Source organism: Struthio camelus, chromosome 1 (assembly GCF_040807025.1).
Source record: "Struthio camelus isolate bStrCam1 chromosome 1, bStrCam1.hap1, whole genome shotgun sequence".
Taxonomy (NCBI): Eukaryota; Metazoa; Chordata; class Aves; order Struthioniformes; family Struthionidae; genus Struthio; species Struthio camelus.
Window position 1 is genome coordinate 56,308,107 of NC_090942.1, and position 27,986 is coordinate 56,336,092.

Consider the following 27,986-nt stretch of genomic DNA (forward strand, 5'->3'; position numbering starts at 1 on the left):
CGAGGGGCTCCCATTCCTTTCGGTAGCAGCAAGCAGCGAACGTACCTGCCAGCCAGTTCATTACAGGGGTCTGGATTGTTTCCTTCTCACTTCGCACTCGCGCCATGTACAGATTTCCCTCCTGCTGCATTGACAGGTTGCAGGAAGGGTAGGCTGCTATTGCAGTCCTGTTTTCGCTTTCCTTCCAGGTCGGAGGGGTGGTGGGGACTGCTTTGCAGGTCCCGGTAAGGGCAGGAATGGAGAGGAGCGGGCACGCTGCGAGGAACACAAGCTGTCTCCCCCTTGGCTCTGTAGTTCAAATAATTTTATAAAAATAACATTGTCTGCAATTAGCGCTGTTTAATTTTTTTTTTTCCTTTTCACTTGGCTCTAGCCATGCCCTTGGCTTATCCCTCTGAATTGCTGGCCTTCAGGCATTACTAGCTCATTGCAAGCGTTTTGAGTCGCCTTGCTTCAAAAGGAGGAAGAAATCTATTTTAAACACAAATAACAGGGTTTTTTTTGTTGCTTTTGGTCTATTTACCAGCGTATTTGAAGTTGGGTTAAATTTTGAGAAATCCCTATCAAAAAACCGCAAGCAAATAAACAAAGAAAACCCCAAGCCCCACAGCTGTCCAGGCCACGTTAAGCCAATACTGACTTGCTATTCCCTTCTTTCTTAGGGTTTGTTTCGGAGATGACCACAGACGTTCTCAGCGCTAGCTTTTGCTCCCTAGGCAACATACAACAAGCATTGCCTTGTATTAGGAGAATATTAAAGCCTTCTGGCCCTTTTTTTTTTTTCCCCACCTGCTCCAGCCTCCCTGCCCCTCCCCAGAGCACACGATAACTAAAAATACAATAGGGAAGAGAAAACCTCCCTCTTTAACTCTACTGCCTTGCCTAGGCCCCATACACAGCTCTGCCACCTTACGCCTGACCTTTAATGCCTCCTTTGTTCCAGTCATAGTTTAAAAGTGGTTTCAGATCCTCAGGTGGGGAGGAAAAAAAAAAAAAAACCCAATTGAGGGCATGCTAATTAGTATTACCTCAACCCAGCCCACCGCTACCAGGCCACTGAGCTGCCCTTCCGCCGTGTGCCTCCTCTTCCTAAACCCTTTTCAGAGCCTGCTTTTTCCAGCGCGCCTCAAACGTGACCTGAAGCATAGCCCGGTACTTCGGTCCTTTCCCCAGAATCCCTCTCCGCCGCCTCCTGAAAACCTCTCGCTTCGCTTACGGCGCGCCCTGGTTTTTAACGCCAGCGCCGTGGTCCCTGCCGCGCGGCTGTGGCGGAGCGGGGCTGTCCCGAAAGGGCCGCGGGGCTGTGCCACGACGCTGGCGGATCAGGGCTTTTCCAGCCCTTGCCGTCTCTCCCACTCAAGCCACTTTTAAAAGAGATTTCCGTTGTGATTTTCCAAACTTTGTTTGGAAAAAACCAAAAGAACCAAAAAACCAGAAGAGAGAAGCGCGTTTTACACAAAAAAGCCATTTTCTTGGCCAGCCATTTCCTGAGTTCCCTTTGTTACTACTGCAGATATGTGTTTGAATAAGAGCCTTTTCCCCTCCCCTCTCCGATTCCTCCCTGCTCCATCCTGCAGTGAAGTCACAATCCAGTGTTTGTGGGCTCGGCGTGATGTCAGAGGCTCAGCCGTGTGACTTCACTCGCGGGCTCAGGCAGAAGGTGCAGACGGGGCTGAGAGAGGAGAAAAAAGCCCCCTCCTCTTCCCTTCCCCCCCACCCCCCTCCACCCTCTTGGTTTATAAAACCAGTAGCTGAGATAAATCGGAAGGGGGTGGGGAGAAGCAGCAGGGAAAGCTGAGAAAGATGCCAGAAAGGTACAGTAAATTGGCTTTATGTCTCTCTCCTTCTTGAAAGTTTCGAGGCTAAAATTGCCCTGCCGAGGCCAGCGCTCGCAGACCACACGCGCGGCGGTGTGTCTGTGCGTGTCACCCAGTGACGCTGTGGCTGTGCGGGGTGTGCGTGTGTGTGTGTGTGTGTGTGTGCAGGGAGGCAGGCAGCGAGGGACGCAGGGTAGGGGCAGGGAAGCGGCGTCGCGCCGCGTCTCCGAGGGACGCAGCTGGAGCCCTCTTTGGCTGGTCGCAGCGAGCCTCTTTTCTTGTCCTTTCAAAGGCCCCAGCTGTTGGCTGCTCGCTGCAGTCTGGCTCCAGCTTTGAGACCGACATAAATGGGTTATTGGGTTTGTGCATGTGTGTGGGGGGTTGTTTTTTTGTTTTTTTCTTTCCCCTTCCTTCCTCCTTTATCGCTCCTCTTGTTGATGGTGGTTTTTTGTTTTGGTTTGTTGTTGTTGTTGTTGTTCTCGCTCTGCAGGTTGAGAGTAGTGGCGGTGGATGGGGTGGGGGCCTGCCATCTGACTGACGGCGATGGGTGTATACACATACGGAGGGAGAAGGGCAGGGCCTCGGGGTCACATTCTCAAGGGCTATGAGAAATGGTTTCTTTTTTTAATATCTCCATTTTTTTCCTCTCTCTCTCTCTCTCTCTCTCTTTTTTTTTTTTAACTGATGACAGCACAATAGCGATGTGGGTGCACCAGCAGAGAGCAACCTCAAAAAAAAAGAAAAGAAAAAAAAAAAGGGGGGGTGGAGGAAAAGAGAGGGGCTAGCTTGCCCCTCCCTTCTTCTTCAGCAAATTTTTTTCCTGTGTCCAATTTACCATTCATTTGAGATTTTGGACAAAGACAGGGGCAGTGGGTGGGCTGCTTTGAGTTTTGTGATATAATATGACTGGAGCGAGAGAGTAAAACGCAGACAATTAAGGATCGGCGCGAGGGCTTTGCTCATTCAGTCTGTTGAGGAAGCCGTCATTTTGTGTTAGTGCGTGTGTCTAGAGCAGGAAGGATAGTGGATAGTGACAGTGGAAGGATGCCTAACATTGTGTTGTATTTGTACTTGCTAAATACCCCCACCAGGAAGCAGGGGCTTCAAAGGAAGGCATCTGAGAAAGGGGGTCCTTCCAAAGGTGCCCCTGCGGTGCGGCCACCCCGGGCTGGACTCTTACTGCCAAGAACGTGGTGTTTTGTTGCATCCTCGAAATGGGAGGGCTGAGAAAAGAAGTGCACGCAGGTGTCAGGCAGGCTCCTTGCTGCTTCAGCTCTGCCTACGCACCTCACCCTGATGACCAGCAGCTTCTCCGCCGCTCTGGTTCCCAGAGCTCCTCGGCAAAGTGGCGCTCGGCTCGTCCCGGCAGGCTGCGGCGCTGGGCTGCTCTCTGGTCCCAGGTCCCGCCGGTCGCGCCACTGCACGTCAGCCCTAATGACCCATAGCCTATCCTGCTTTTGTATTTATTTATTTCTTTATTTTAACTACTGGACCCTGGCTGTCCTCTGCCAGTGCGTTTCAAGGCTGATGAATAGCACCCCCTGCAGTTACAGAGCTGATCTTTTGTAGCACAGATGTATAATTAATTGTGCAGCACTTTTGCAGTCTGAATAGGCAAGTGAATTCTTGGAAGACACCCACTTACCGCCTGGTTCGCGGGTACCGAGTCCCACGGCCCTCTGGGAAAGGACCCGCTGACCGCAGTTGGAGAGCGTCTGCCCTACTGGGACTTCAGTAGTAATCTGAAAGAGGATTTGAGTCCAGGTCTGTGGTGTAAAAAAATCTGCTGCACAACAGAGTTTCCTCTCCTCTGCCCCTGCTCTGACACGAAAAGACTTGCAGGGTTATTTGCATCTCTGGTCCATCACATGATGCTGAAGTTTAGGGATTTTTCTTTTTCTCGTCTCACAGGGGAAGCAAGGATTTGTTAGTTTGTGAAGTACTTTGAAGATAAGAATCATTGTCTATGCTAAGTACTGTCTGTTCGTTTGTCTGAGTCATGACCAGGCTTAGCCGGGAATCTCCCCTCGGCCCCCTCTGAGGATGAAGTCAAGTGACCTGTCAGTCCTCCTTCACCTCTGGGCTGGCGCTGTTTGCCCTGGCCACATGAAGGGCAGGAGTGGGGTAGCGAGGGGGGACTGAACAGTGCGTGTCTCAGCTTGGGAGGTGGGGAGGATTGGGTGAAAGGCACAATGTGAAATTGAGGGCAGAGGACGTCAGGGATGTGATTTAGCTAAGATTAGATAGAGAAGAGATTTTAAGCCTCATCAGCTTGTCTGGGTATGGCAGGATTGTCCCCTACAGGGTTTTCCTCAGTTCTTTATCTACACCTGCTTTTAAATGACTCCTGAAAGAACAGAAAACAGTGCAGAAAACCCTTTTCTTTGATTTCTCTTCAGTTGGTGACAACCATTGCCCGGGACTGTAACCATAGGTGTTCAGGGAGGGGGGAGGAGTGCATCACTTCAACCCCATGCTAGGATATGAAAGGATTAAATCTCTTTCCTAAGCAGAGTGAAAGGTCCCCAGGTGTCTTCTCTCAGGCTCAGAGATTGCAGTGGGAGAAGGAGGCAGGATCCAGCTGGGTAAGAGACCTCATCAAGAGGATAAAAGCATTTAGGGTAAAGGACAGTCTGTCTCCCTGAGTAGGGGAAGTAATCAGTGAGGATGTGCAAGGGTCTCTCAAAAAGCCCTAGGCAGGCGATGCTTGTATCAGAGCAGAATTTCCAGGCAGTGATAAAGGGGAACAAGCTGAAAGCATTAATTGGTTCTTCCCCCTTTCTGTTAAAATATTCTGTTTCTTGAAACCACCGTTCCTTTTTTTTAAAACTTCTCTTCGGTCTCAATGAAGAGTACTGTTAAGGAAACCCCCTTCTTTATCACCTAAGGCTAGTTGCTGACTTATTGTTTCTAGAGATGAGATAATGTGAGCTGATTATAAATAGGGTGACTACCCTTTTCCATCAATATTAGGAGTAAGCCGGCACCTTGATCTTCAGCCTTGTGGAATGAATCACACTGAGAGTTTGAAGCATTGCTGGTTTCAGAAAAGAGTAGTCATCCCTTCTCTCGCCCCCACTTTCCCTGCTGTGGGGTGGCTTGGCCGTGACTTGGCAGGGGGGATTCCTGAACCATAAGCAATTATCCCGGGGAATGTGCCTCTTGGGGAAATGCTTTCTCCACCAACGCGGTTAGCGTCTCCTCATTGCTCCTGGGTTCAGCCCAGGGTATTTGGGGACCACCCTGAGGATTGCAGACCCCCAGAATGCCGCTGCCTCTGCTGGTTGTGAAGCAGTTTGTGGTGGTGGTGGGTTTTTTGTTTTTTGTTTTTTTACTTTTCTGTGGGCATAGGTTATTTCTAAAACTGGCTAAAAACAGCGGAGACTCACCAAGTTGATAAGTTGCCGTGGATCGTGCTTGCTCAGGCTTTTGTGCTTGCTGGCGACGTCCTGAGAAGTGCCTAGCTTATTTTCGGGACATTGCAGGAACTGGCAGCATTTTGGTTAAGTCTGATTACTCTGAGCACTTCTACAGAAAAGTTAAACAGTTGGCCTTTATTTCTAATCGCCTCTTTGGGACAAATGTGAGCACCATTTGGATTCCATGCTGCAGAACGTAATCTCTTTAAGAAGGATGACAACAGCCCCAATATAAGCAGAGGTTTTGCCAGTTGAAATGTGAAGTCACTCAACTTCAGTGGGCAACTGGAAGATCCCCTTGAACCCTGAAATAGAAGCTACTTAAGATTTTACTCTGTGTGTTGCACTCTCTAAAGATAGATCTGTACAGACATTAGGAAACCAAATGCTAATTTCTTAACCCAGGCTGGTTACCTCCATTATCTGACAGCTTTTAAAGCATTGTCATCGCTTGGGTTAGGTGATTTGAATGAGTAATATATGCTTCCTTCCTCTACCCCCAAATGCAAAGGTCATGCTCCTAAATAGTTGAACATGCTGTGTTTTCAAGTCATAAGTTCTGTATGCTCTTGTATGCCCTGCCCTTACTTGAATTGGAGCGTGACTTTAGGATAAAATAAGAAACTAATGCCTTTTTGAATTTTAGAATTAGAGGTTTTGAGCATTGCACATACTCTTACGATTCTCAAGATGCCATGTAAAGTGGTTGTGTTTGAAGTAGTTTTTTTTTTCCCCTCTTATGTTTTGGCAGCAACAAGAGGTATATAAATTAACAGTAGTGATACTTTTAAAATAATTTTTTAATAATCCCATGTTTCTGATGCATCAGGACCGGAAAACATCACTATATGCAACAGAAAGTGGAATTCAGTTTCTGTGGCAAGAGGTTAATGAGATTTAATGTAACATATATCTAAGTGGTCCTTTAGACTACTGCATGCATCCAGTATAAATACAGGCTTCTTACCAGATGAGCATAGAAGACCCCTTGGTTTTGGTCTTGTCTGATGCACTCTGCTTTTGCCTCTTTCTGCTGCAAGCCCTTCTGATATGCTATTTAATGTGCCTGAATTCTGTAGCAGCAAGGTGACTGGAAGAACTAACACTGCTCCTTCAGGGACTTTTTTTTTTTTCCCCTATTAGAACAGCCGAGATTCAAAACAAGTATTGCATGCATCAGGGAGGAAGCCAACAGGGAGTGAAGTAAGAATCAAAATCTTAGTTGCCTCTAAAATTTGGGACTATATGTCATGGGGATTTAAGCTTGTCAAGCCTGGAAATTCCCACTTCCCTGTAGGCAGAAAAAACAGCAAATGAAACCCCTGTAAAAGGCCAGCAGAATTAAAAAAAAAAATTCCCTTTCTGTAAAACATGTTCTGGCAAGGCAGAATTGGTTTTATGTGAGACCATTTTAAAAGACGAGTTGTTCTTCTAATATTTGAATTTCTCCTTTTGTTTAGATATGTTTAGCAATTCAGATAATGAAGATTTATTGATGGCCTTTTCTGCCTTGCTGGAGACAGTCTTGCCAGAGAATCATATTTGTGTGGCTTTCTATTTTAATTTCTATGTTTATTACTTTGGACATCTGCATGGAAATGTGATCCGTTTTTCCTCAAAAGTTCAGCTTCTCTTGTTCATAGCCTTTTGACTGGACTCAGATTCTTTTGTCTGCAATATCACAATCATTTTCACAGCAACTAATTCTCATTCTGCAAGAAGCAGGTTTTTTGACAGGAGGTAAAAGGAATAAGCAGAAGAAGCTGAGCAGGTCTTAAGGTACAAAGATCTTATTTTCATGAATCAGCTCCTTGTAACAGGAAGATGGGAGGACGGAAGTGTTGCGGTATTAAGAGATAGAGCAGAATTGTCTCCTGTATAGGTGATTTTTTTTTTTTTGGCTACGATTCATGCTATCTACCTTCAGCTGCTTTATCTTTTTTCTTCCTTTGAGATGCTCCAAAGTCCTTCAATCCAGCTGTTGCTCTGTTGCAGGAATTGGGCTCTAGGACTTAACACTATGGCTTATGGAGATGCTTCTTGTGTCTGGAGGAGAGCCACTTCCAAGCGATGCACCCGAGACATGACAATCAGTAGGTTAAGAATCCATGCTCTTCCTAAAATACTTTCCATCAAGTGCACAGATCCTTTGAATGTCTTAAGGGGAAAGTTCAATAGCAGAGAATTAATGAGAGGAGAGCCCTCCCTGTCTTTGCTGCAGTACCTTGTGAGATGTGTGATACTGCTTCTCCCTCCTGTAGCGTCAGATGTAACACTTTTTATCTGAAGTAACTGTAAAAGAAACAGGAGGAAGGTATGGGAAATCCTGGGGCTGGATGGGAAAAGAGGCAGGAAATGTTAATGAATGCAGCCATGCCGATGTCTTTCTTGGAGAAGGAGAAACAGGCTAGCAGCCCTTGCTTTACACTTGCTTAAAGATTTAGCTGTCCCACCGTGAATATAAGTTTCAGTCCCTAGTTGCGTGACCTGTAGGTGCCTGATCTCACTGTCATCTTCTGTGTTATCTATGTTCAAGCTAGTCTCTAATGCCCATTCCCATAGCATCTAAGTGCGTCTAGATAAAAGCTGTAAAAGTGCAGTGGAGAGCCTGTGCATGACATGAAATAGCGTAACAGGGGAAAGGATTAGGACGGAGATACTGCATTGAGGGGACAGGTACAGTTTCTGTGCCTAGAGAAATCTGCGTGCCTAACTCTATGGAGACTTCAGCCTCCTGGTGCTGCTAGTTCAATACTTTTCACCAAAAGTGAAATCTTTTTTAAAGAAAAAAAAAATCCCTCAGAGGATCCCATCAGCTGCATTCAGAAATCATCTTCCCTCTAACAAATACTGGGGCACTGTGAGTCCTTCCAGCATATAAGTTACCTACCAATTTGTTCTCAACCCCACAAACTGCATCTCTGTAAAGCCCTTTCGCAGTACTCCTTCCTTGCTGGAAGAGGGGGCTCAGAGGGTACGTGGAGCTGAGAGGTGGTTGTGTTCAGGAGCGGTGTAATCCTTCCTCCCCCCCCCCCCCCCCCAGCTGCTGATGTATGCTTCTGCAGAGCCGTAGCAACTGAGTAATTACTGAATTATGGCTAGAGCAGAAGCGGTGTGACCTCAAAGACAGAGGGAGACTCTCCATCTCCATTTGTCAGTCTGCTCGGGGTCAGAAGGAATTTTTTTCTCAGGGATCTGTGGGAGAGGGGAAAGGGAGGTGCAGGGTAAGCCTAACCTTAAGGCATATCAGGAAAACCCGTTTGCTTTTGTCATTGGCAGAATTCGTGTTTATTACGAGCATCAGTGCTGCTTGCATATGTGCTGTGACAGCAGCGCTGCTAGGAGCAATGGCACTAATCCTGGGGGCTGTTGAAGGGACTTTGTTTTGCCCAGAATCTCTCGCCCATCATACAGGCAGCTTCCAAGTCTTAAGGCAACATTTGCCTTCTTGCGTCTGTCTTGTTTGTGTAGAGGTACTTCAATCCTCAGGAGCACTTTGATTAGGAGGTGGGGGGAAAAAAGGGACGTGTAAGGCAAAATAGGTAGGACTTGGAAGATTTTTATTGTGGTAATGCTGTAGTGGCTCCATGCAATTAAGGCTGAGTTGATTTTCTTGCACTAAAAGCAGGGATTTAAATCTTTATTATGACTGTAGTATAGTGCATCTGCTCATTTTACAGAACTCTCAGCTTACAGAACGCATTTGCTGGAAATTTGCATGTAAACCTGTTAAAGTTTGCTGCATTGATTTTAAAATTGATCCTTTAAGGGTTTATTTTAGTAAGTAACCATTTTTTGGCCTTAATTTCTTGTTTCATTTTTTCTTTTTTTTATGAATTGAAGGGTGATTTGCTCATAAGTTGCTTTAAAGAATGTACAGATACTACTGATGGCTTTATCCTGAATTAGTACAGCTTGTATGCATGTTAGCTTCCAGCCCTGATGATCCATTTGCAGGATCAGAGCTCAGGCAGAATTATTTTTTTCATTAGTCCTAACAATTTTAGTCATTTTTATGTAACTGATCGTGGTCAAGTGCTTGTCACTGAATGGACAAAGTCAGGAGGTTGAATTTCTTTTTTTCTGGAAAAAATGCGAAGCATTCAGTGGCAAAGAAAAACTTGGGGACGTGAACAAGGTATAATAATGACAGAGGTTTTTCTTTTGGAATCTGCAGGCAGCCAAAATTGAAATTCTAAGAGAATGAACTTCTCCATCGAGCTCAGTGGGGTTGTACCTTACGGCCCGATACATCACCTCATAAAGCTGCAAACTATATGGCATCTCTGCTCTTGTGATATTTAATTAATATAGTTGTGGCTACTCTGTTTTCATACTACACTTCAAACGATCAGTGTATCAGTGATGCCTACTGTAGTGCAACAGCTCATGGTAGTGTGGAGTTTGCCTATATTTCAAGCATTTTTTTATAAACTTCACTTCATCCTTTAAAATAAGCCATATAAAATATTTTTAAAATAAGACTCCTCTTGCGCTTCCCTTGTAACATCTATTAGTAGTCATTGGTGGAGACAGGAAATGGGAAATGCCGCTGTGAAGCGGACTGGTAATCCAGGTACTTCAGTGTGCAAATTCAGTTATGTTTGTTTCTTTGATAAATTCACACGTGAATGTTAGTTGTCTTATAGTTCTTACAGTATTTTTTGGAGCGTTTTACATAACTTTCTCCATTTATGTTGTGACTTCATTTTGTACATTAGATTAAAAATAGCTTGATGTACCAACGTTTTATATATATATATATATATATAAGCTATGCTGTCATGTTTTTTTATATACAAAAGGGTTTTACCTTAAGTGCTAAGCACTCCTACCTTATAAATCTACATACAAGATTGACCGCAATTGACATTTCACTTCAGAATCAGAGAACAGATGATGAAAAATCAAATTATAAGAACCTTATCGAGTTCCCCCACCCCATTACAGCCTTTATCACAGTCCTCCATCCCCAGAGGGAACGCTGCTTTAACCAAGCTCTTAGCATGCCTTGGCAGTCAACAAGATTAAGGCTGTTTGTGACTGGAGTAAAGCAAGGGTTTGTCATGGTGAATGTGCTGTCAGAGCCTCTTTTTCGGATGAAGGAAGCAATGACTTCCGCCTTTCCTGAGCGAGGCACCGTGCCTTAAACTTTCCTTGCAAATGGGCAACAAGTGCAGATGAGAGCGCTAGCATATTGTACAGTTGCAATTCCCAGGTAGCTCATGCAGAGCACATTGCAGCAATCTAATCTGAAGGAGGTAAGGCATGGATCACAGCAGAAGGTGGTGGCCTGGAGAGGAGCCGCTGGGTGCTTCTGCCGAGCCCAAAGAGGAGTGGAGAAGGCGGCAGGTCCTTCCCAGGCGCTCGAGCGTCTAACCAGCAGCAGAGGCTCCCACTACACCCGCAAATTCTTAGGTTGGAAAACAAACGGTGGGAGCAGGTGTAATTGTTATATGTTCTGGTTGGTTTCTCCGGCCTATTGCCGTCATTTCAGTCTTACCTAGATGGAATTTCAGCCAGTCTCAGGATTATTTTGGAAAGAACGCGTATTACAATACGTGGTGTTTTACATTTATTTTTCGTAAAGAGCAAGTCACCTGTCAGGGAGCCATCAGTGAAGCTGTCAGAAGGATGGTCTTGTGAGTGCAGCCAGGGAAGCAGTCCATGCCTTTTGGGGATAAGCAGGGGCCCTCTCTCCGTGTAAGGCTTGCTATAGGAGATAGCACTTGCTGAGGATCTGGGGAACAGAGCTTGGGAAACAGGGCAGTTATCAAACTGTCCTGTCTGCTCAGTACTAAGTTCCTGGCAAAGCAAGTTTTAAACGATGCTCAAGCTTTCTCTGCCCAGCACTGAAAGCTTTGCAGGCTGCCAGCCTCCTGCGTTTTCACGTGAAACGCTATGAGTGGCAGATGGAGGAAGCTGTAGTGTCATACAAAGCTTCCTTTGCTGGCATGAGGTCTTAAATGAAGGATATGATGATTTGACAAGTGCTGCATCCTCGCTCCCAAACTGCCCCCTCTGCCAGTCTCCTGTTTCAGTCTTTAGCCCCCACGCTCTCATGCTTATTAAAAATATATATATTATTTAAAAAGCTCAAAAGTTTCTCAAGTGCAAAAGTACGATTAGGCATACTTAACTCCCAAATTTACCGTTAATGCAAGACTCATAGAGGGCTAAGAGTTTTTTTTTTTTTAAATTGTTTAAGCCGCTTTGGAATAGAGTAGCACTTAGGAAAGTGAAGAATTGATCCTATTGGGTAAAATCAGACATACTGCAGATAGGAGGAGAGCTTACATAAAGCCGATACCCCAGCACACAGCTCTGAATGCAGCCTCCATGTTGTTTCCCGAGCTCCCTACAGGTCTGCTGCCGTATCTCCGGCCGGATCTGCGCTTGCCTTGCCCGTTTAAACGGGCATTTGGGTTATGGTCCAAAACCACTGGAGTTCGTTATGGAAACTTAGCAAAAATATTCTGATCGACTGCTTTATGCCAGTGAAAAAGACTTCCCTTTCCTCCAAAAGCCATAAGGAGTCTTAAATGCCCGGTGAGGAACCCAAACACAGGCATCAGGCTAGTGGAAGAAGTGGCCAAAACAGAATAAATTAGATTCTTAAAATAACTTGGGGGGGGGGAGGGGGAGGAAGCAGATCTTTAAAAACGTATCACAAGTATCGATTTATGAGAAGATTAAAATGGAAACTTCCACCGTCACCGTTCCCTTCCCCCAACGAGGTAGAAAGGGCCGCGGCAGCTCCTCGCCGGGGCCTGAAGCCCATCCCGGGCTGCGGCCCCGCCCGCGGCGGCCGGCTCCGGCCACACCGCGGTCCCGCCCCGAGGGGGCGGCCCGGCGCCCGCCGCGGGGGAAAAACTCCGGCCGGGGGGGGGGGGGCGGGGGGTGGTGGTGGGTGGGGGCGGCTGCCGCGCCGCGCCGCGCCCCTGTGCGGCTCCGCCCCTCCCCCGCTGCGGGGAGGCGGCACCAACCGCCCGCCGCGGCGCGAGCCGCCAGCGCGGCCCCTTTAAGCGGGCGCGTGGTGGGAGGGAGGCGGCTCCCTCGCGTCCCCACCCCGGCGCCCGCCTGCGACGGCGCGCGCAGGCAGCCGTATATACCTAGACACGCGCGCACGCACGCGCCGCTCCCCCTCCCCCTCCCCCACGCCGCCTCCGCCTCCGCCTGGCCTGGCCGGGACCCGCCGCCTCGCGCCGTTCCCGCTGGCGCGCGCTGCTCCGAGCGCCCGCCGCCATTGGCTGGCAGGGGTCAGCTGACCCTGTGTTATTTCCTGTGTGTGTGTGCGTGTGTGTGCGCGTGTGCCCGTGCGCGTGAGGGGAGAATGGAGCGAGCCCCCCCCGCGCCGCCGCCGAGCGCCCCCCGGGCTGGAGCCGGGCCCCGCGGCCCGCGCTGCTGAGCCGCCCCCGCCGCCCCGCGCCCCGCCCCCCCCCTCGCGGCGGCGGCGGCGGCGGGGAAGGCGGGGCGGGGAGGGAGGGAGGGTCGCAGGTAACGGACGCCCCCGCTCGGGCCGGGCTGGGGCGGGGGCGGGGCGCGGTGCGGCGCGGCGCAACGCGGGGGTTTGGGGGGGGGGAGGCGGGGGCTCCCGGCGGCCCCGCGCTGGGGTGGCCGAGCCGCCCCCCGGTGGCGCTGGGGTAGCCGGGGGGGAGGATTTGGGGCTCGTCGGTGAGTTTGGAGGGCGGAGGCTGGGCGTGAGGGAGACCTGTGGACGGGCTTTTGAGAAGTTCTCTTCCTAGCGCCTGTTTAAGCTCTTCTTTTTCCCTTTCTTTCTTTAAAGAAGCAATGTTTTTGTTTAAAGAGGCCCTCGTGCATCACGGTGAAGCGCCCACCTGTTTTTCTGTCCTAAAAGTCTATTGCAAGAACTGTGAAGTTTTTGTGGTGATGCGGGGGCAGGGCTGTAGTGGAAGGGGCAAATGATTAAAAATGGCAGAGAAGATGGGTGCACACCATGCACAAGTTACAGCAGATGGACTGGCTGCGTTGTGAATGCTTGAGGTTGGTAGCACTTTTTGTGTTTCTGGACGGTTAGTCTAGCATTGTTGATTCACAGAGAGAGGAATTATGAATGCAGTGGGATCGGGCTGCCACGAGAAGCAGGTTGTCTTCTGTTAATGCTGCTTACTTTGCTGGAACTTATGTTTAGGACTGCTGTTGGAGGTTGTTTTTCCCTACCTCAAGGAAGGTGTAAGAGAAAGTTATGTAACTTCTAAGTGTTTTTACCTACCTATTAGAGTTGTATAATGATACTGGGACCCTGTCATTCAGTTGAAAACAGGAAGAGTTTTGTATATGAATCACCAAATGATTTCTACGTATATGATGCTGTCTTATCCATAACATTCCCCCCTGCAAAGGGGTATGTTATGGATAAGGGTAGGTAGCTTGATTAAACTGAGCAGTTTCCTATACCATTCCAGTTCCTTATCCTCCTTTTTTAAAAAAAAAAAAAATAGAGCTGTAAGGGGATTGAGCATCAGTTTCAGAGCTTTCTGTGTTTGCGTTAATATTTTGAAAGCTGTTTGTGTCCATAATGGTTGTTGCCATCTGTTGATTCATCCGTTAATATTTTTCATATGAGTTAATGAGTTTTAGTATGTTTCTGGTCAATCGGTGTGCATGTAGCAGTTGCCTCACCTTCATCCCTCCATTGTAGAATGGCAAAGTGAATGGATGATGGAGGTGCAGCAATTATTTGGGTTAGAGCTGTAGTATATTAGTTGAACTCAATTCAGGAAAAGCTTTTTTTTTTTTTTTTTTGGTCCCTATTTTCCAGACTGCTGCTTGGTTAGATAATTTTGGTTTCTGAGGCTTATTGGTGGGTACAGCTTAGTGTAACTAAGTTCATTTGGTTAAGTATATGTAAAGCTTATCTTTTTAATATTACTGAGCAGGAGTTTTTCTTTAGCTGAAATGTTTTGTCCTTAAATATACTTCTTTAAGTATAAGGATTGTGTATTAATTTACTGTAGCTTGAGTTTTATGAAGCTATATTTTCATCTGTTGTCTCTGCTTTAGGCTCACATGACATGTGAAGAAAGTAACGGCAATAGTGTACTGCAGAGAGAATTAGTATGAAAAATGGGAAGAGATGTTTATCAGCCATCTAGTCATCTGTCTCTTAATAAACTTTGTTGATGTTATGAAGAAAGGAAAATAATACTTGCTTGTGTCTGTAAACTGTTGGCATGTGAAATACGTTTTTGTTTTTCTGGTTAAGTTAGGAAGTAAACTGCTATGCTTTCTAAGTGGCAGTATGACAGCACCTTTCACATCAAAGAAATATGACATACTGCAGTACAGTTTTGTTGCTTATAGTTCTGGGAATGACCTCAGACAAACTGATAGCTTTTGGTCTTTGTATTAGTAGGCTTAAATGTCTAAGGGAAGTATTTGGACCTTCTTGCAAGTTTGGTATTCTGCAGACTACGTAGCTTAAATCAGCTAGTGTCCTTCTGTAACTACCTTTCTGGTGGGATATTATGCCTTTTGACACAATTTGGGCTTTGATCTCTAAATCAGATTTCGGAGGCTTCAGAAATGATGAAACCTGCATTTTTGCTGAAATCTATACTCATATATACCTTTGCAACCTGGGGCAGGTGAAGGGTGGTTCCCAATATGAAAGCACTAGGAGCAGCTTGGTTGTGCCTTTAATTAGGACGTTGGAAAAATATTTTTTTTTGTCCTTTTCTTAGTTGTGCTTCATAGAGAAGGCTGGAAGTGAATATTTATTACAGAAGTAGCTTATTATAATGCATAAATAAGATCTGAAGCTTATTCAAATGAAACAAAAATCTTGTTTGTGTATTGCTTGTACAGGAGAGCTCTTTATTGTCAGAAGAAGTTTCCCTAATCTTCAGCTGAAGAAGTGGGGAGAGGCTAATATTTTCTTCCCTAGTCTTTTAAAGGATGTTCAGATTTGAAAAGAAAAGATTTAGATAGAACTGTGTGAGTAAAACTATCTTAATGTAGTTCTATCTGCAGCTGACTTTGGGTTGTCTGTGAAGTCCTATAGGAAAAAGCGAAACCTGTTGGTTTTTGAGGTTTTTCTCCCTCCTCCTTTTGTAGAAATGTGTGTGAAGAAATCCTTTTGAGCTTTTCATACAATATTAAAAATAAAATCATTGCATACCCCTTTTCTCCCTTCCTTTTTAGGTTATGTTTAACTAAACCAGCTATGAGGCACAGCTAAATGACAATAACGCTCTTCTTAGAGGGGTCCCTTCATAGGAGTTTTACTGCACAATTCGTGTTGCTGCTCTAGCAGCTTGGCAGATTGCTATCTGGAATGAGGGCATAATATGGAATAAACCTGAATAATTTTCATCCTGCTTGTTTGGCTCCCCTATAATTTGAGATAAGGGTATATTTAGGCATTTATAGCTGGCTTGTGCCTGTCTTGCCTTCTGACACAGGGTATGCCAGATCCCCGTGGGGGGTAGCTTTTTAATTAAAGCAGATATTTAACTTTTTTCTGAACTTGTTCAATTGCATTTTATACTTATGAGGGTATTAGACCAATGTTTTTGGAACCTAGGTTCTTATGACTACTAAAGATACAGAAACGTTCTTGGTAACGCCAGCTTCTTAAGCATCAATGTGTACCTTAACTGGCTTTGTAAAAACTGTTGTTACTTAGTCCTGTAATTGGCCTCTGAGACAGGAATGCTTATACGGTAGCAAAAGTTTCCAAAAGAGTCAACAAACACTGACTGATGGAGTGTGCTGTGGCTTACATGCTGATTTGTTGGTAGAGATTGGGCCGAGACCAACCAGCTCTTACCATTCAAGCCACTAAGCTGCTGTGAGATATATGTATGTTCTAAGGCTTTTTGTGACTATTTTTTGGTGAGTTCTCTTTCAAAAAATTACTATTTTTGACTTTTGGACTTCTGAAATAAAAAAGTAAAAACAATCTCAAAGTATTTTTGACCACTTGTAATAGTTTTTGTATGCTGTGTAACTTCCTTTAATATAAAACTATTTAGTGTTACTGATAGAGGTCAGAAGCACACATAAGCTCATCTAGACTTTAGTCTTGACTGACTGGAAAAAAGAAAGATTTTTTTTTTGTTATAGCCCTGTGTAGTTCTGATGGTGCATCTCTGTGTCGACCTGCAGTGTCAGGCTCCTTGCTTTATTTAGCTGAGCCCTTCCTCTTCTACTTACCACTAAGTTATGTATTGGTTTGTTTTGGGACACTTGGAAATGCTTATGATATTCTTCTCTGTCCATTACACGAGTCTCTTCTCATTTTAAAAAAACAAAACAGAAGACTCAAAGTTGGGGCTGACCTGTAATCACAAGTTGATTCTATTTTGCCCTCTTGGAGGATAAGATCAGTTCAGGATGTTCTAGAAGTCTGTGATATGCTGTCTCTTTGCCTATGAAGGTAAAAGAACATTGAATTTAAGTTATACCAACTCTTGAACTCGTTTCTGCACTTGTGAACAACAGCATTAGTAGTTAAACTTTGTTTTGAACTGGACATGTTTTGAACTGGACACAGCAAAGCATTCATATTGGAGTAAAATTCCTTTTTTTTTTTTTCCCCTGTCCCTTACTTAGTGATTCCTCAAGAACAGTGTTAAGAAATAGTAGAACTCACAAATACCCTTTTGTCTGATAGACCTGGTGACAATGAATATTCACGCGCTTTTCCAAGTGCTCTTTGTGTTTCTCCTCTCTCCCACCGTGTTTGTGACTAGCGATAATTTGGGAAGACTGGGAAAAGTGTTAAAAAGTTCCTTTTTCTCTGAAGGCCCTACTTTGAAATCCCTTTGAGATATGATCTGTTTTCCATTTGAGAAGCCCAGTATTTCTTGCCTGTGTTGTAATACAGCAAGTACAAAGAAGCTGAGGGGAAAAAAAAACTAATTTTCCTTTTTTTGTAAGTGCACAGCATGTCGGTTTTCATGCTAATAACTGCATATGGAATCACTATTCCACGCTAGAATATGAAGAATTGTTTTGGAAGATTTTGCTGGTATGAACTCAGAGCCATCTAATTGCTAGTAAATTTCAGGTCGTAAACAGAACCCCCAAATGAGTTCTGATAAAAGCTCAGTGCTTTGCTAGAAATTTTACAGGGAACTACTTTGCTAGAAGCTTTAACACGCTTTATTGGGAGTATTGTTCCTATAACTTTTCCCGTAAAAATGTATGCTGCTAACTCTGTCTTGATTATAGCTTTTAACTGAACTTGAGACTAGGTACTGGCAGAGCTGATTCTGGAGATGGCTTGTGGCCATGTACAACATTGCTAATCAGAGTTTTAAAAAAGTACCTAAAACTTATTAGCTGAAAGAAAAATATGTGCTGTCACATCCTCCAGAACTTAAAGGCATAGACGATTGTATACTATAATGAAGTACTGTTAATCAGCTTCCAATTCAGTATATGTAATTTGCCGGTAGGTTTGGTCACATGACTAAACATATTGTTTAAGTATCCTTGAAGTTTGTCAAGCAGTGTTTCCTGAGCAGAAATTCTGGAATAGTGGGAAGAACAGAGTATCAGGCAGTTACTGAAATCTGTCTGATAAATGTAGTGAGTACTGCTTGATCAGCACTATATTATCATATCTTTTGCTTTTATTTCTCATCTTGACTTCTTTTTTCTTTGAATGCAAGTGTTCTGTCATATGTCTATGTTTTGGTTTTTCCACTGAGTTTTCCTTCTCTCTCACTTTTGGTGTATGGGGAGGTTTTTCTTGTCCCCGTTCTCCAACGTATTTGCATGAAACGTTATGCTCGTTACACTTCATGATATTCTTGATCCTGTCCCGTGCATGGTGCATACTGATATGTTAAAATGGTCCTTTAGATATGCCTTGAGAAGTTTGATTGGCACTTAGTAGGTGGTGAAATAGGCGGGGCAAAATTGTTACAGAAAGTGGGAGCAGATTTTTCCTTGTATCCCTTGGCATTGCTGAGTGAGTGGCAGATTCTCTTCTGTGCTGCTGGAAAGCAGCAGAACTGGGAGTATGGTTAAGAATCACTCCAAAGTGGTGCTATTTGTTATTTATGAAAAAGCTGAACTGTGCCACCTTCTCCCCCCCCCCTTCCCTCAAAATCATTGCATTGTAATGGAGAAACATTCTTTCTTTGCTTTTCTCAGTCTCCCATTTACTGTGGGAGTGTATAAAGGGAATTTTACTTATTTGGAATTACAGGTTGCTCGGTTGCCTGCTGTGATAGGGGATTGGCTTTGGTGATGACCAAGGGAGGTCTGATGCCACGTCGTGTTCTGTGTCTCTGCATTTCTTTAGCAGAGACTGTAGCGTCATGTTGACCGCGTTTTGGGGAATGGGATGGTGCCTCTTGCTTTCTGTCTCCCCCCTCCCCCCCCCCCCCTTTTTGTTACTCTAGGATACTTTTCTACATTCAGTATCTTAGGCCTGCCTCTGCTCCTTATAATTCCAGTCAGCAGGGTTAGCATTAACTTCTTTCTTGAGAATTGCTCAGTTGAGTACAGGTTTCTGAATGATGGTAGTATCGCACAATTAGAGTATATAAGTCCCATTTGTCTTGTGTTCATTTTGTTTGCTTTCTTGTTTTTAAGTTGCAGAAATAAAAATGGCTGAATATTTGAGAGGTGGGTTTAGGTGGGGGGGGGGGAAAGGTGTATATATGTAATAGAGCTTGTGAAGGGTTGTTGGTACCCACTGCTGAAAGAGGCAAGGGGAGGGGGAGAGCTTAACTATATGCATGCTCTACAGTCTAATCAAAAGCCTGTTGAAGTTAATGGGAGAAGATGTGTTGACTTGAATGAATCTGGATCAAGCTTACAGGGGGAAAGAACATCTCTTGGCTCAATGAGAAGCAGGGTCAGGAAGCTTCTAAATGCAGGCAGGAGGAAGAATTGGAAAATAAACTTCCTTGCTTACCCACAGAACTGTAGTGTTTATAAAGACTTTGTTAGGCTGTGTTTACTCATGAAATTATCCCTGATTAGCTCCATGTGTACACTGCCATTTGGAAATAAACTAAGGCGGACCCTCTCCCTCTTAGTTGTCCCTCTTAGCCCCCTTTAGAGGGGAGGCAGGATGGAGAAAGAAAGTGTAATTTTCTATTTTTGTTTTTTTTTCCATTCTCCCCTGCGTACAGAAAGAATGACTGCAGGAACTCAAGTTTAAAAGAATGATGGGGCTGATTTTCAGAGTAGTGAACCATCTAAAACTCATTCCGTCTTAATTCGGAATCTTAACTCTAGCATTTCCAAAAATCATGCTTGGAGTGCAGCATCTTTCTTATCCTCCGCTAATTCAGATCTGTAGAGATGTTCCATCTTCTCTGGTGCTGAGTACATCTGACTTCTTTGCTTTGGGCTATTAGCTTCTTTACCACTCATTCACTTTATTTAGGATATGTGCTGCGTGATAAAAGATGAAATAGGTGCAGTGGAAACGTAGCCCATCATCTCTCCAAGATTGTGTCCATCGACAAGTTCAAATGCTGGCTCAACACTGAGTGGGGTGATACTGAAATCTCTTGGGGGAGGAGAAAGCTTTAGAGCCTAGCTGAGGGAAGATCTGGTATTGCTCATCACTTTTGTGAACTGCTTATATTCATTAGAGTTCCTTTAATGTGTGGTGTGCTCTGACTACTGTTGCCATTCCTTTTGCTTTGGCTAGGGCAGTAGAACTTACAAGCAGGGAGTTAAGCGTCTACAGCTGGAAGTAGCAGGGTACAGGATCTCGTTTCTTGGTTACTGTGGCCTGAATTTATACCATGTAACTTCAGACACGTAACTGAAGCACTGAAGTCTAATTACCTTCTACTCTTAAAGTAGATGTGGAAAAAGACCTTTTGGAAGACCGTCATTAACTTCATGGGGAAGCTGGTGAGACTGAACCAATTCAAGTGCTCTAGGCTAAGGATTAGTGATACAGGAATTTCAACAATATGAACTTAAGGAACTGTTAACTGTTTGCGCCAACACTGCAGTATGCTGCTTCCTCTCTCTCTCATCTGTCTGTATCGGTTATGCCAGTATAACTACTGTGGGGCTGCATAGTGAGATGGTTCAAGAGACTGGTCCAATTTGAAAAACCTAGAGAAAACCTGCAGTGCAGGGAATGAGAGTCCTGGGGGCGGGAGGAAGGGAGGACCGAAAGGAATTCCTTAAAATAATGCTGCCACTGAAATTAAATCATTTTTTTCTTGAATCACTTAACTGAAGTTACTTTGTATTTATCTGAACTTTCTCCTTTCTTCCTGTTAACAGTGGTTGTAGTCTTAGTAACCCTGTTATTTTCTCTTAGATTAGTATAATACAACTCTTAAAAATGTATGACTGGATCTGCTCCAGCATGAGGGCAGATACTGTGGAACCAGAGGATGGAGGAATGAGCAGTATGATGTTTAGAGGGTATAGGAAAAAGCAAGATGAACGGAGATAGGGGAGAGGTATCAGGGAAAGAAAATGGTGGGTTTTTTTGTTTGCTTTTGTTAATGTTAATCTTCGAAGTGCTTTATTTTTTTGAGGGAACTTCACTTTTTTTTCCATATTGGGGAAAAATAAGATTTTTATCTTAATGTTCTATCTGAAAGCATCATATGGACTTGACTCTGTGTGTGTGTGTGTATATATATATATATATATATAAAATATATATATATATTTTTTTAAGTCTCAAGCCTTTCATAGCAGGAGTACTTACAGACCTTCCACACCCAAACTGCTCTTAAATTTTTGTCACTTTGGGATGAGGTAGTGCTAAATTGAGAAGAGGAATGATAACTTTGGCTAGCAAAACTTGAAAGTGTTACAGTGCATTGCTAGGTTTCTTGTGGTGTCTTAAGAGAATAGAAATTATTTTTAAGAAGTTTAGAAGAGAGAAATTTGAATACAGCATTTCTATAATTGAGGGTAATTCTTTGTTAGTTTAAATAGATTGGGATTATATCGCTACCTGATTTTGATAATTTTGCATATAATGTAACTAGGTTATATTATCCTAAACAATGTATTTATCTGAATCAATGGATTTAAATCTTACATACAGCGCATAACCCGTGTTGTAATCATACTTGTATGTAACTGATAGAGATATTTTGTGTTAATTTACTTCATTTGTCTTGAGAAGTTCCCAGGAGCCTTTCTCACAGGCTCATTGCGCTAGGCAGAATAAGACTTGATTGTATAGACTACTTTAGATGGAAAAGTAAGATGTGGATTACTGGTAATATTTAGTATGTGACCTTGGTATTCCTCTTAACAACTTGTCATAATCTGAAGTGATAATGCATTCAAGACTTTAAAGGTGGTTGTTACTACTTAGTATGAACAATTTTTGAAAGTTAATTAGAATTTTTTTTTTTTTTACTGTTCTGTAGTGTTTGAGGTGCTGGGTTCATTTTTTGCAAAGAAAGAGAGAGTTGGGAACAGGTAGAACCTGGCAGCCCTACTCACTCTTTTCTGCTTCTCTTTTGCAATTAATGATCATTGACTTTTCTCTTTCTCTACTTTTGTAACTGAAAGAAGAGGGTGGAGGCGAGTTGAGAGGCTATTGCTGAACCTCATGTCTCAGGTCTGGGGAGGTGAAGAGCAGATCAAGAGCTGTCCTTGAAATGGTTGCTCTGCGATCTTGTTGTATTGCAGAAACAGGTGTGATATTTGACTGTATGGAGGTGTTGGAGATGCGAATATAGAAACATTTGCAGCAAGAGGCGTAGAATGAATTGCCAAAACTTTTGGGACAACAAGTGATGGGGTGGAATGTGCAATCAGCTGATGTGAAGCTTGGAAGAAAGAAATGATGGGGCTGAGGGTTCAGTATTATTTCCCTTCTGGTGGTGGGAAGAGTTGTTACTGTTGTGTGAAGATGAAGAGCCTTTTAAACATGAACTTCTGATTTCAAGTGCACTTTAGTAGCCATGCCACTTAAGCAATTCCTGCTGTGTCCGTTTTGCTGGTACAGCTGTTTGTGTGACGATACAGCGAATTAATCTGTCAAACAACTCAAAAATGGCTTTTCTCCCTCACAGGATTTTTTTTTTTCTTTTTTCTTCTCTGTATCAGTTTCCTGGTCCAGCTTGCTGCATGAACAGCTGTAGAGGAGGCTGGACCTCTTAAGCTAGTATACAGACGACTGCCTCTATATGTGAAACTACCCTGTGTTGTTTTAGTCTTTACTGTAAAACGAAATCTGACTGATTTGCGTAGGTTCTCCTATTAAAGTAGTCGTAACTGTTCGCCTTAAATTTGTAAGGCTAACTTTCAGCAATCAGTTGGGGAATTATTACAAGCGCTTTAAGTGCAGCTGTGCCATTGATTGAGAATGAGGACAAATGAGGTAATAATGAATTTACATTTATGAAATGATACAAAATCAGATAAAATTCTGCTAAAACTTGATCGTAAGTTATATTTCTAGAAATGCAGTTTTCATAGCCCCGACAACTTCAATATCAGCTTTCAACAAAATTTTACTCTTGTCAAGCTGCTTCTTTCATTAAGTTTAAGAATATAAATTTAACACTACAACTCCAGTAAAGGGCAGAGCTAAACTAAACGTGGTATTTTAGTTCTGGTGACATGGGGAGTGAGTGATGAAGACTTGCAGGCACAAAAAAAGATCTGGTTAGGTAATTTTAAATTGGTTCTGTACAAAAGTGTTTTTTTAATATTTCAGGAAACAAGCTGTCAAATGACAGCAACATGCAAAATTCTTTTTTTTTTTTGTTTATTTGGTGCTTTTTGTTATAGTTGCATACTTCAGTTTTTGTACGTATGTTCACGTGGTTCCCCTGTGGGATAGGAAGAGGCAACGACTGAGGCTGAGAAGAATCCTTTGTGGCCACATAGGGAAACATGTGAAATGAGAAAAGAATCCAGATCTCATTTAGTGCGATAATCCCCACAGCGTTCCCCCCCTCAACTCACAGAACTCGCTGTGCTCCTTCTGCCTCGCTCAGCTGTTCTTCACCCATTTTGTGAGAAATGCTTCCTTAATTGTTTGGATTTAAACTTATATAGTACTAACTGTCTGAAAAGCTATACAGACGTTTTTGTAAAGAAGATACGGCATCTGTGTGAGATGATGAAAACTGGTTAGAAGCCACTTGTTCAAAGTATAACTCTTTTGAGGAATCTTTTGACAGAATTTTCATTGGGCAGGACAGAACTCAGTTTTTGTTCCAAGGCCAGTATTACCAGTCATTTGCAAGGCATACATTGCTTAAAAATTACTAAAAATACTTGCATAAAATATGATGCCTTGGTGAGAGCCAGATCTGAGCAGAAATTTCTCTAGACGTGCAATGGGGAATGAGACAATATCTGAGTTTCCTTTGTTTATTTTTACTATGCAGAAATAACTTTTTTTAATGCAGTAGGTCTGAAACGGTTTTATAGAAAGGTATGAAAAAAATCTTTCTTACAGTCCAGGCTAACCACAATTTTTGAAAGAAGTGAGCTGTGAATATTACTGTTTGGACAGGCTGGTGACCTTTTAAGTGCTGGCTCTCTTGGTTGGCTTGCATATCATACCTAAGGCAGAAAACTAAAACTGGGTTTACTTTTCTTTTAAAAAGGCATCAAATGAAGAAAAAGTTACTTCTGTTACTTTGCTAAATGTAGTTTTCTGTTTGATTGTACAGTTTGTCTACCTGCAAAGAGACAGACTGGGTAATATTTGCAAAAAACCTGAAACAAGTCAGTCTATTCCTAACCATTGCTCAGGCATGCAAGTAATAAGTGTGTACCTGCAGAAATGAGGGTTATAACTTGGCCTTGACAATGGAAATTATATTCAGTACATGGAAATTTTCTTGCCTTGACATCAGGCTTTATTCAGATTCTGAGGATTATTTACTTATGAATTATGCCAGTGAGTTGCTTGTGCTCCAGTTCTGACTTGGATTTTTATTGTTTTTTGCTTAGCATTTGAGTAGAGAAATTGTTGCTCGGGGCAGTCTGTGACTTTAAGATGATCCAGGGAGGAAGAGTAAAAATGGTAATGCTTGTATTTTGTACAGGAGGTGACCACACGTGGTCAGAGATATACATACATCTCTGTTATTTGCACAGCATTTAGTAAATAAGTCTATTTTAATCTGAAGGCTGGACACTCCATACAAAAGAAACATTTTTGGACTACGGAAAGTGCTATCTTAACGTTTGTCACCTCTCTGTAACTACATTTTCTTTCCTGATAAGCATGCTAGGAAGTGAGAGGTCTTTGACAAATCGACGAAAATATGTTGCATTTGACTTCTGCCTGAGCTGTCTCTGCACAGATGGGTCACGGCAGTCAACCCAAATCTAAAGAAAATTTAACAAAGCACAAAGACCTCACTTACCTCCTACAGAATTAAGTGATGCTGATTTGGTTTGCTCTTTCACAGGCTCATCGTTAAGAATTAGGCATCTCCCCACAGTATTTTGCTGTTTAGCTGCCTGTCTGTAGTGCTGCACAACTATGTTAGCATTAGTGTTATCTGGGGAAATCTGAGCAGCTGTCCTGTATTTATCCAGTCTTTGATAATTAGGACAAAAAGGTTTAAAAATTTATACAGACTTTAAAAACCCAGCACGGTATGTTGCAGAAAATCATTTCACACAGTAATCTTGGTGTGGGAGGACTGATGAACCCTGTTAATCCGCAATGGTTGGGTAATCTCATATACGTGCAGGAACTGTTGGAAGATGCTTGCATGCTGTTGACTACCATTTGATAATCTTGCTCACAGTAGGATCAGAATGCGATAGCTCCATATTTTGAGGAACTCCCATGTTAACAAAGTTATTCTGCTAGGGTGTTTCAGATGATTAAACAAGAAACAAAATCTGCATCGTAGATGTGCTTAAAAATAAGTTCACGTGGAGAATGTAGGTTTGGAGGACTCTGAAATAACTTCAGAAGTTGCACAAATAATTCTGAGATACAGATAAGAGAACTTGCTGTGTCTCTGTTTTCATGACTTGTGCAGTGATTTCATAAATGAGGCTATTTCTTTATCAGCCACAAGAGCTTGCAATATGCTTTCTGTATTCCTACCAGGTTGAAGACAAATTTTGATTGCTAGGATTTTGGGGAAGAAACAAAAGCGTTGGAGCAGAATGAAGCAGCTTAGCCTGGTGAATGCATCCTGTAATCTAGATGGATATGCTTAGGTGGCTGTACAGCTACAGGCTGTAAATACTTGAGAATCGTGAAGCTTTATTGATAGAGTTGGATGCACTTGTAGTGAGAGCATAGGTGTGACGCTGGAGTAGTGAAAGCTTGTGCCAGAATCTGGTCTTTCCTCTGAATAAATGAAGGCAGCTCTGTATGTTTTTGTTGGAAAATGCTGTAAATGTGTGTAGCGCGATTGTTAGTAGAGAACTTTTTTGGGGGTGGGACTTTGCCCCCTCTGCTGCGGATGGGACTGTAGCTGTGTACCACCATTCTGGGAGTTCCTATGATTGTGTTGTCTCCAGTCAGTAGCTCGAATGCCATTCTTTTGAGTTCCTGCATATGGACGAGTATGTGAACATGTATTTTTAAATGCTTCCAGTAAAATTTTAATCAAATAAACTTTTTTTTTCCCTGTGGATCCAGGATGGGCTTTGAAGGCTTCATAATCTGTCTGGATGTATTTTATTAATAAGACTTGCCTATGGAACTATCCTTGGTGGTTTTGCTGAGAGCATAGCATTTAAATTTGGCACTCTACAGTGCCGTTATTAATCAAAAAATATATTACTATAGCAATTATAATACTCATGTATTTATAGTACATTAATGACAGGAAGTATGTTGTAGGTCTTAGGTTATCAATGATGTAATGGACTGAAGCACCTCCTTTTTCTTCTTTTCTTTTTTAACTCCCATTTACTAATGAAACGCTACACTTTTTTTCACCATTATTCTGTTGGTCTTGTTGCTCAAGTCAAGCCCTTCATGAGATATTCTGCTGAAGGAGAGCTAAAAACAGGATTTGTTTAAGGCACCAGCAATTTAAGTTGTCCTCAGTTAAAATTTATATTTATTTTTCTGATCCAAGATCAAAAATTGAAGGAGAAAAAACATTTCTTTTCAGTGTTTGCAGTTGGCATATGTATCTTCTGGACAAAATAAATATGCAATTGTGTGAGAGCATGGAGGATAAGAATTTGTGACTCAGGTTGATCCCTGATGGATCTCTGTTCTTAGAAGTATTTCACAGTGGCTTTTCCTGTTTCTGTTCCGTAATGTAATTAAAAATACACTTTTTGAACAGTGAGGAAATCTTGTGAATGTTTCCTGCCGTTATCAACAGTGGTATGTTAGCAGTATTCAAGCCTCTGTTCGTAGTAGTGTAGAAGAACAAATGCCATCATTGATCAGAAAGCTTTTGTATGATGTAATGCAAAAGAGGCTTCCTGAAGCCTTGTTTGGGCTATGCAAAGTAAGCTTTATTAAAACTGTATTTAAAAATGAGTCTGAGACTCTGTGAGAGACTAAGCCTGTGATGAGGGTGGAAGTGATGCTTTTATGAGAAGAGGATGCAAAGCATGTTGCTGCTAGGGAGTGAATTCAGTCTCTGTAGCGCATGAACATTGCTGATTGCAGAGCCTGAAGCTGCTTTCTAACATCTGATGGTTACAGTAGGTATTTTCCTACCTTTAGTTTGGTAACTTAATTCCATTTCTGTGTGCTTTTTTCCCCCCTACTTTTTTTTTTTTTTTTCCCTTCCCTTTTGTATGCCTTGGTCTGAAGATTGAAAATGAGACAAAAAAAAGTTTGTATTAGCTGCCCCAGTTTTGGGAGCAGGAGCATCCAACTGACAAACAATAGAAGGAAATAATTCAGAAAAGTGTATTTTTTCCATAAGGAACCCAAACTGGACAGAGCAGCATGGTCTGGCTTTCATAACAGCATTACTCATATATGTGTAATCTTTAAAATGTTAGAAAGTGAAAGTTCAGCACAACGCCAAAACTCCCTTATGCGCTAATATTTTGCAAGAGCCATACTATAAGATTAAAGCCACAGTGACGTCCTCTTCCTAAAAGGAGAGAGACAGAAGCAGAAGAATCAACAGTTCAAAGGTCCCATGCGATTCTAGTGACTATTTCGGTAACATTCTTCTGGACATCAAGTTGCATGAACCAAGGCCACAACACAAAGTTTTTGCCTTTCTGAGTTAGAAAGGGAATTATGAAGATGTGCGCTGGAGTGTCTCTTGTGTTCCATAGTGTGTGTACACAAAGTAGTACCAAACCCAAATACAAGTAGGATCCTCTTATGAAAAAGACCCCAATGATGAAGCTCCAAGAGGCTTCTGTAGGTGAGATGCTCCTTAATAAAAACCTGAGAGGCAGCTGGAAAAAGAAGTGTAACGCCATGTGTAGTCTGCATCTTATTATTTGTACATCTGTTTTCTTGGTACTCTTTGGTGATCTTCTACTTGAACAAAACTTTAGTGCAAAAACAGACTTGAATTCTAAGTGGGTTCAGTTGAATGTGACAAGCACAAAGGATGACTAAATGAGAACACATAATGCAGGCGAGTCTTCTAGGAAGTCTATCATCTGAGGAGTTAGGGTTTTGTTTCCCGGGAGAGTGTGAGCATTGTATTAACGCTTACCCTAAAGAAAGAGAAGTCTCTCAGGTGGGCCTTACCCAGTTTGCTTTCAGCAAGGGAAAGCTGCAAGGCAGCCTTTCATTTAAGGACATACTATGCAGTTGCAGCACTGGAGAGCAGTAGCAGAGCTGCAAAACCAGTAAGTTTTTGTCATTTGTTTGTTTTTGTTGTTGTTCTTGGAAATA

General features: G+C 43.0%; 1 protein-coding gene across 16 annotated transcripts in view; it reads left to right on the top strand.

Moving 5' to 3' along the window:
• TCF20 (transcription factor 20) overlaps window positions 1-27,986 on the top strand; it is a 130,062-nt gene that overhangs the window by 57,138 nt on the left and 44,938 nt on the right. For 5 of the 16 annotated variants that reach the window (XR_011140552.1, XR_011140554.1, XM_009665289.2 and 2 more), the window contains exon 1: window positions 12,916-13,240. The exons of 4 other annotated variants lie outside the window; for them this stretch is intronic. Coding sequence is in view for 4 of the 12 variants with exons in the window: in XM_009665289.2 (XP_009663584.2) it covers window positions 13,232-13,240 (9 nt within the window). In the remaining 8 variants the exon portion in view is untranslated. Of the gene's footprint in view, window positions 1-1,789; window positions 1,815-7,231; window positions 7,330-12,687; window positions 12,734-12,872; window positions 13,241-18,878; window positions 27,941-27,986 lie in introns of those variants that run through there. 7 more of the 16 variants (XM_068940485.1, XM_068940500.1, XM_068940507.1 and 4 more) reach the window with 6 other exon arrangements.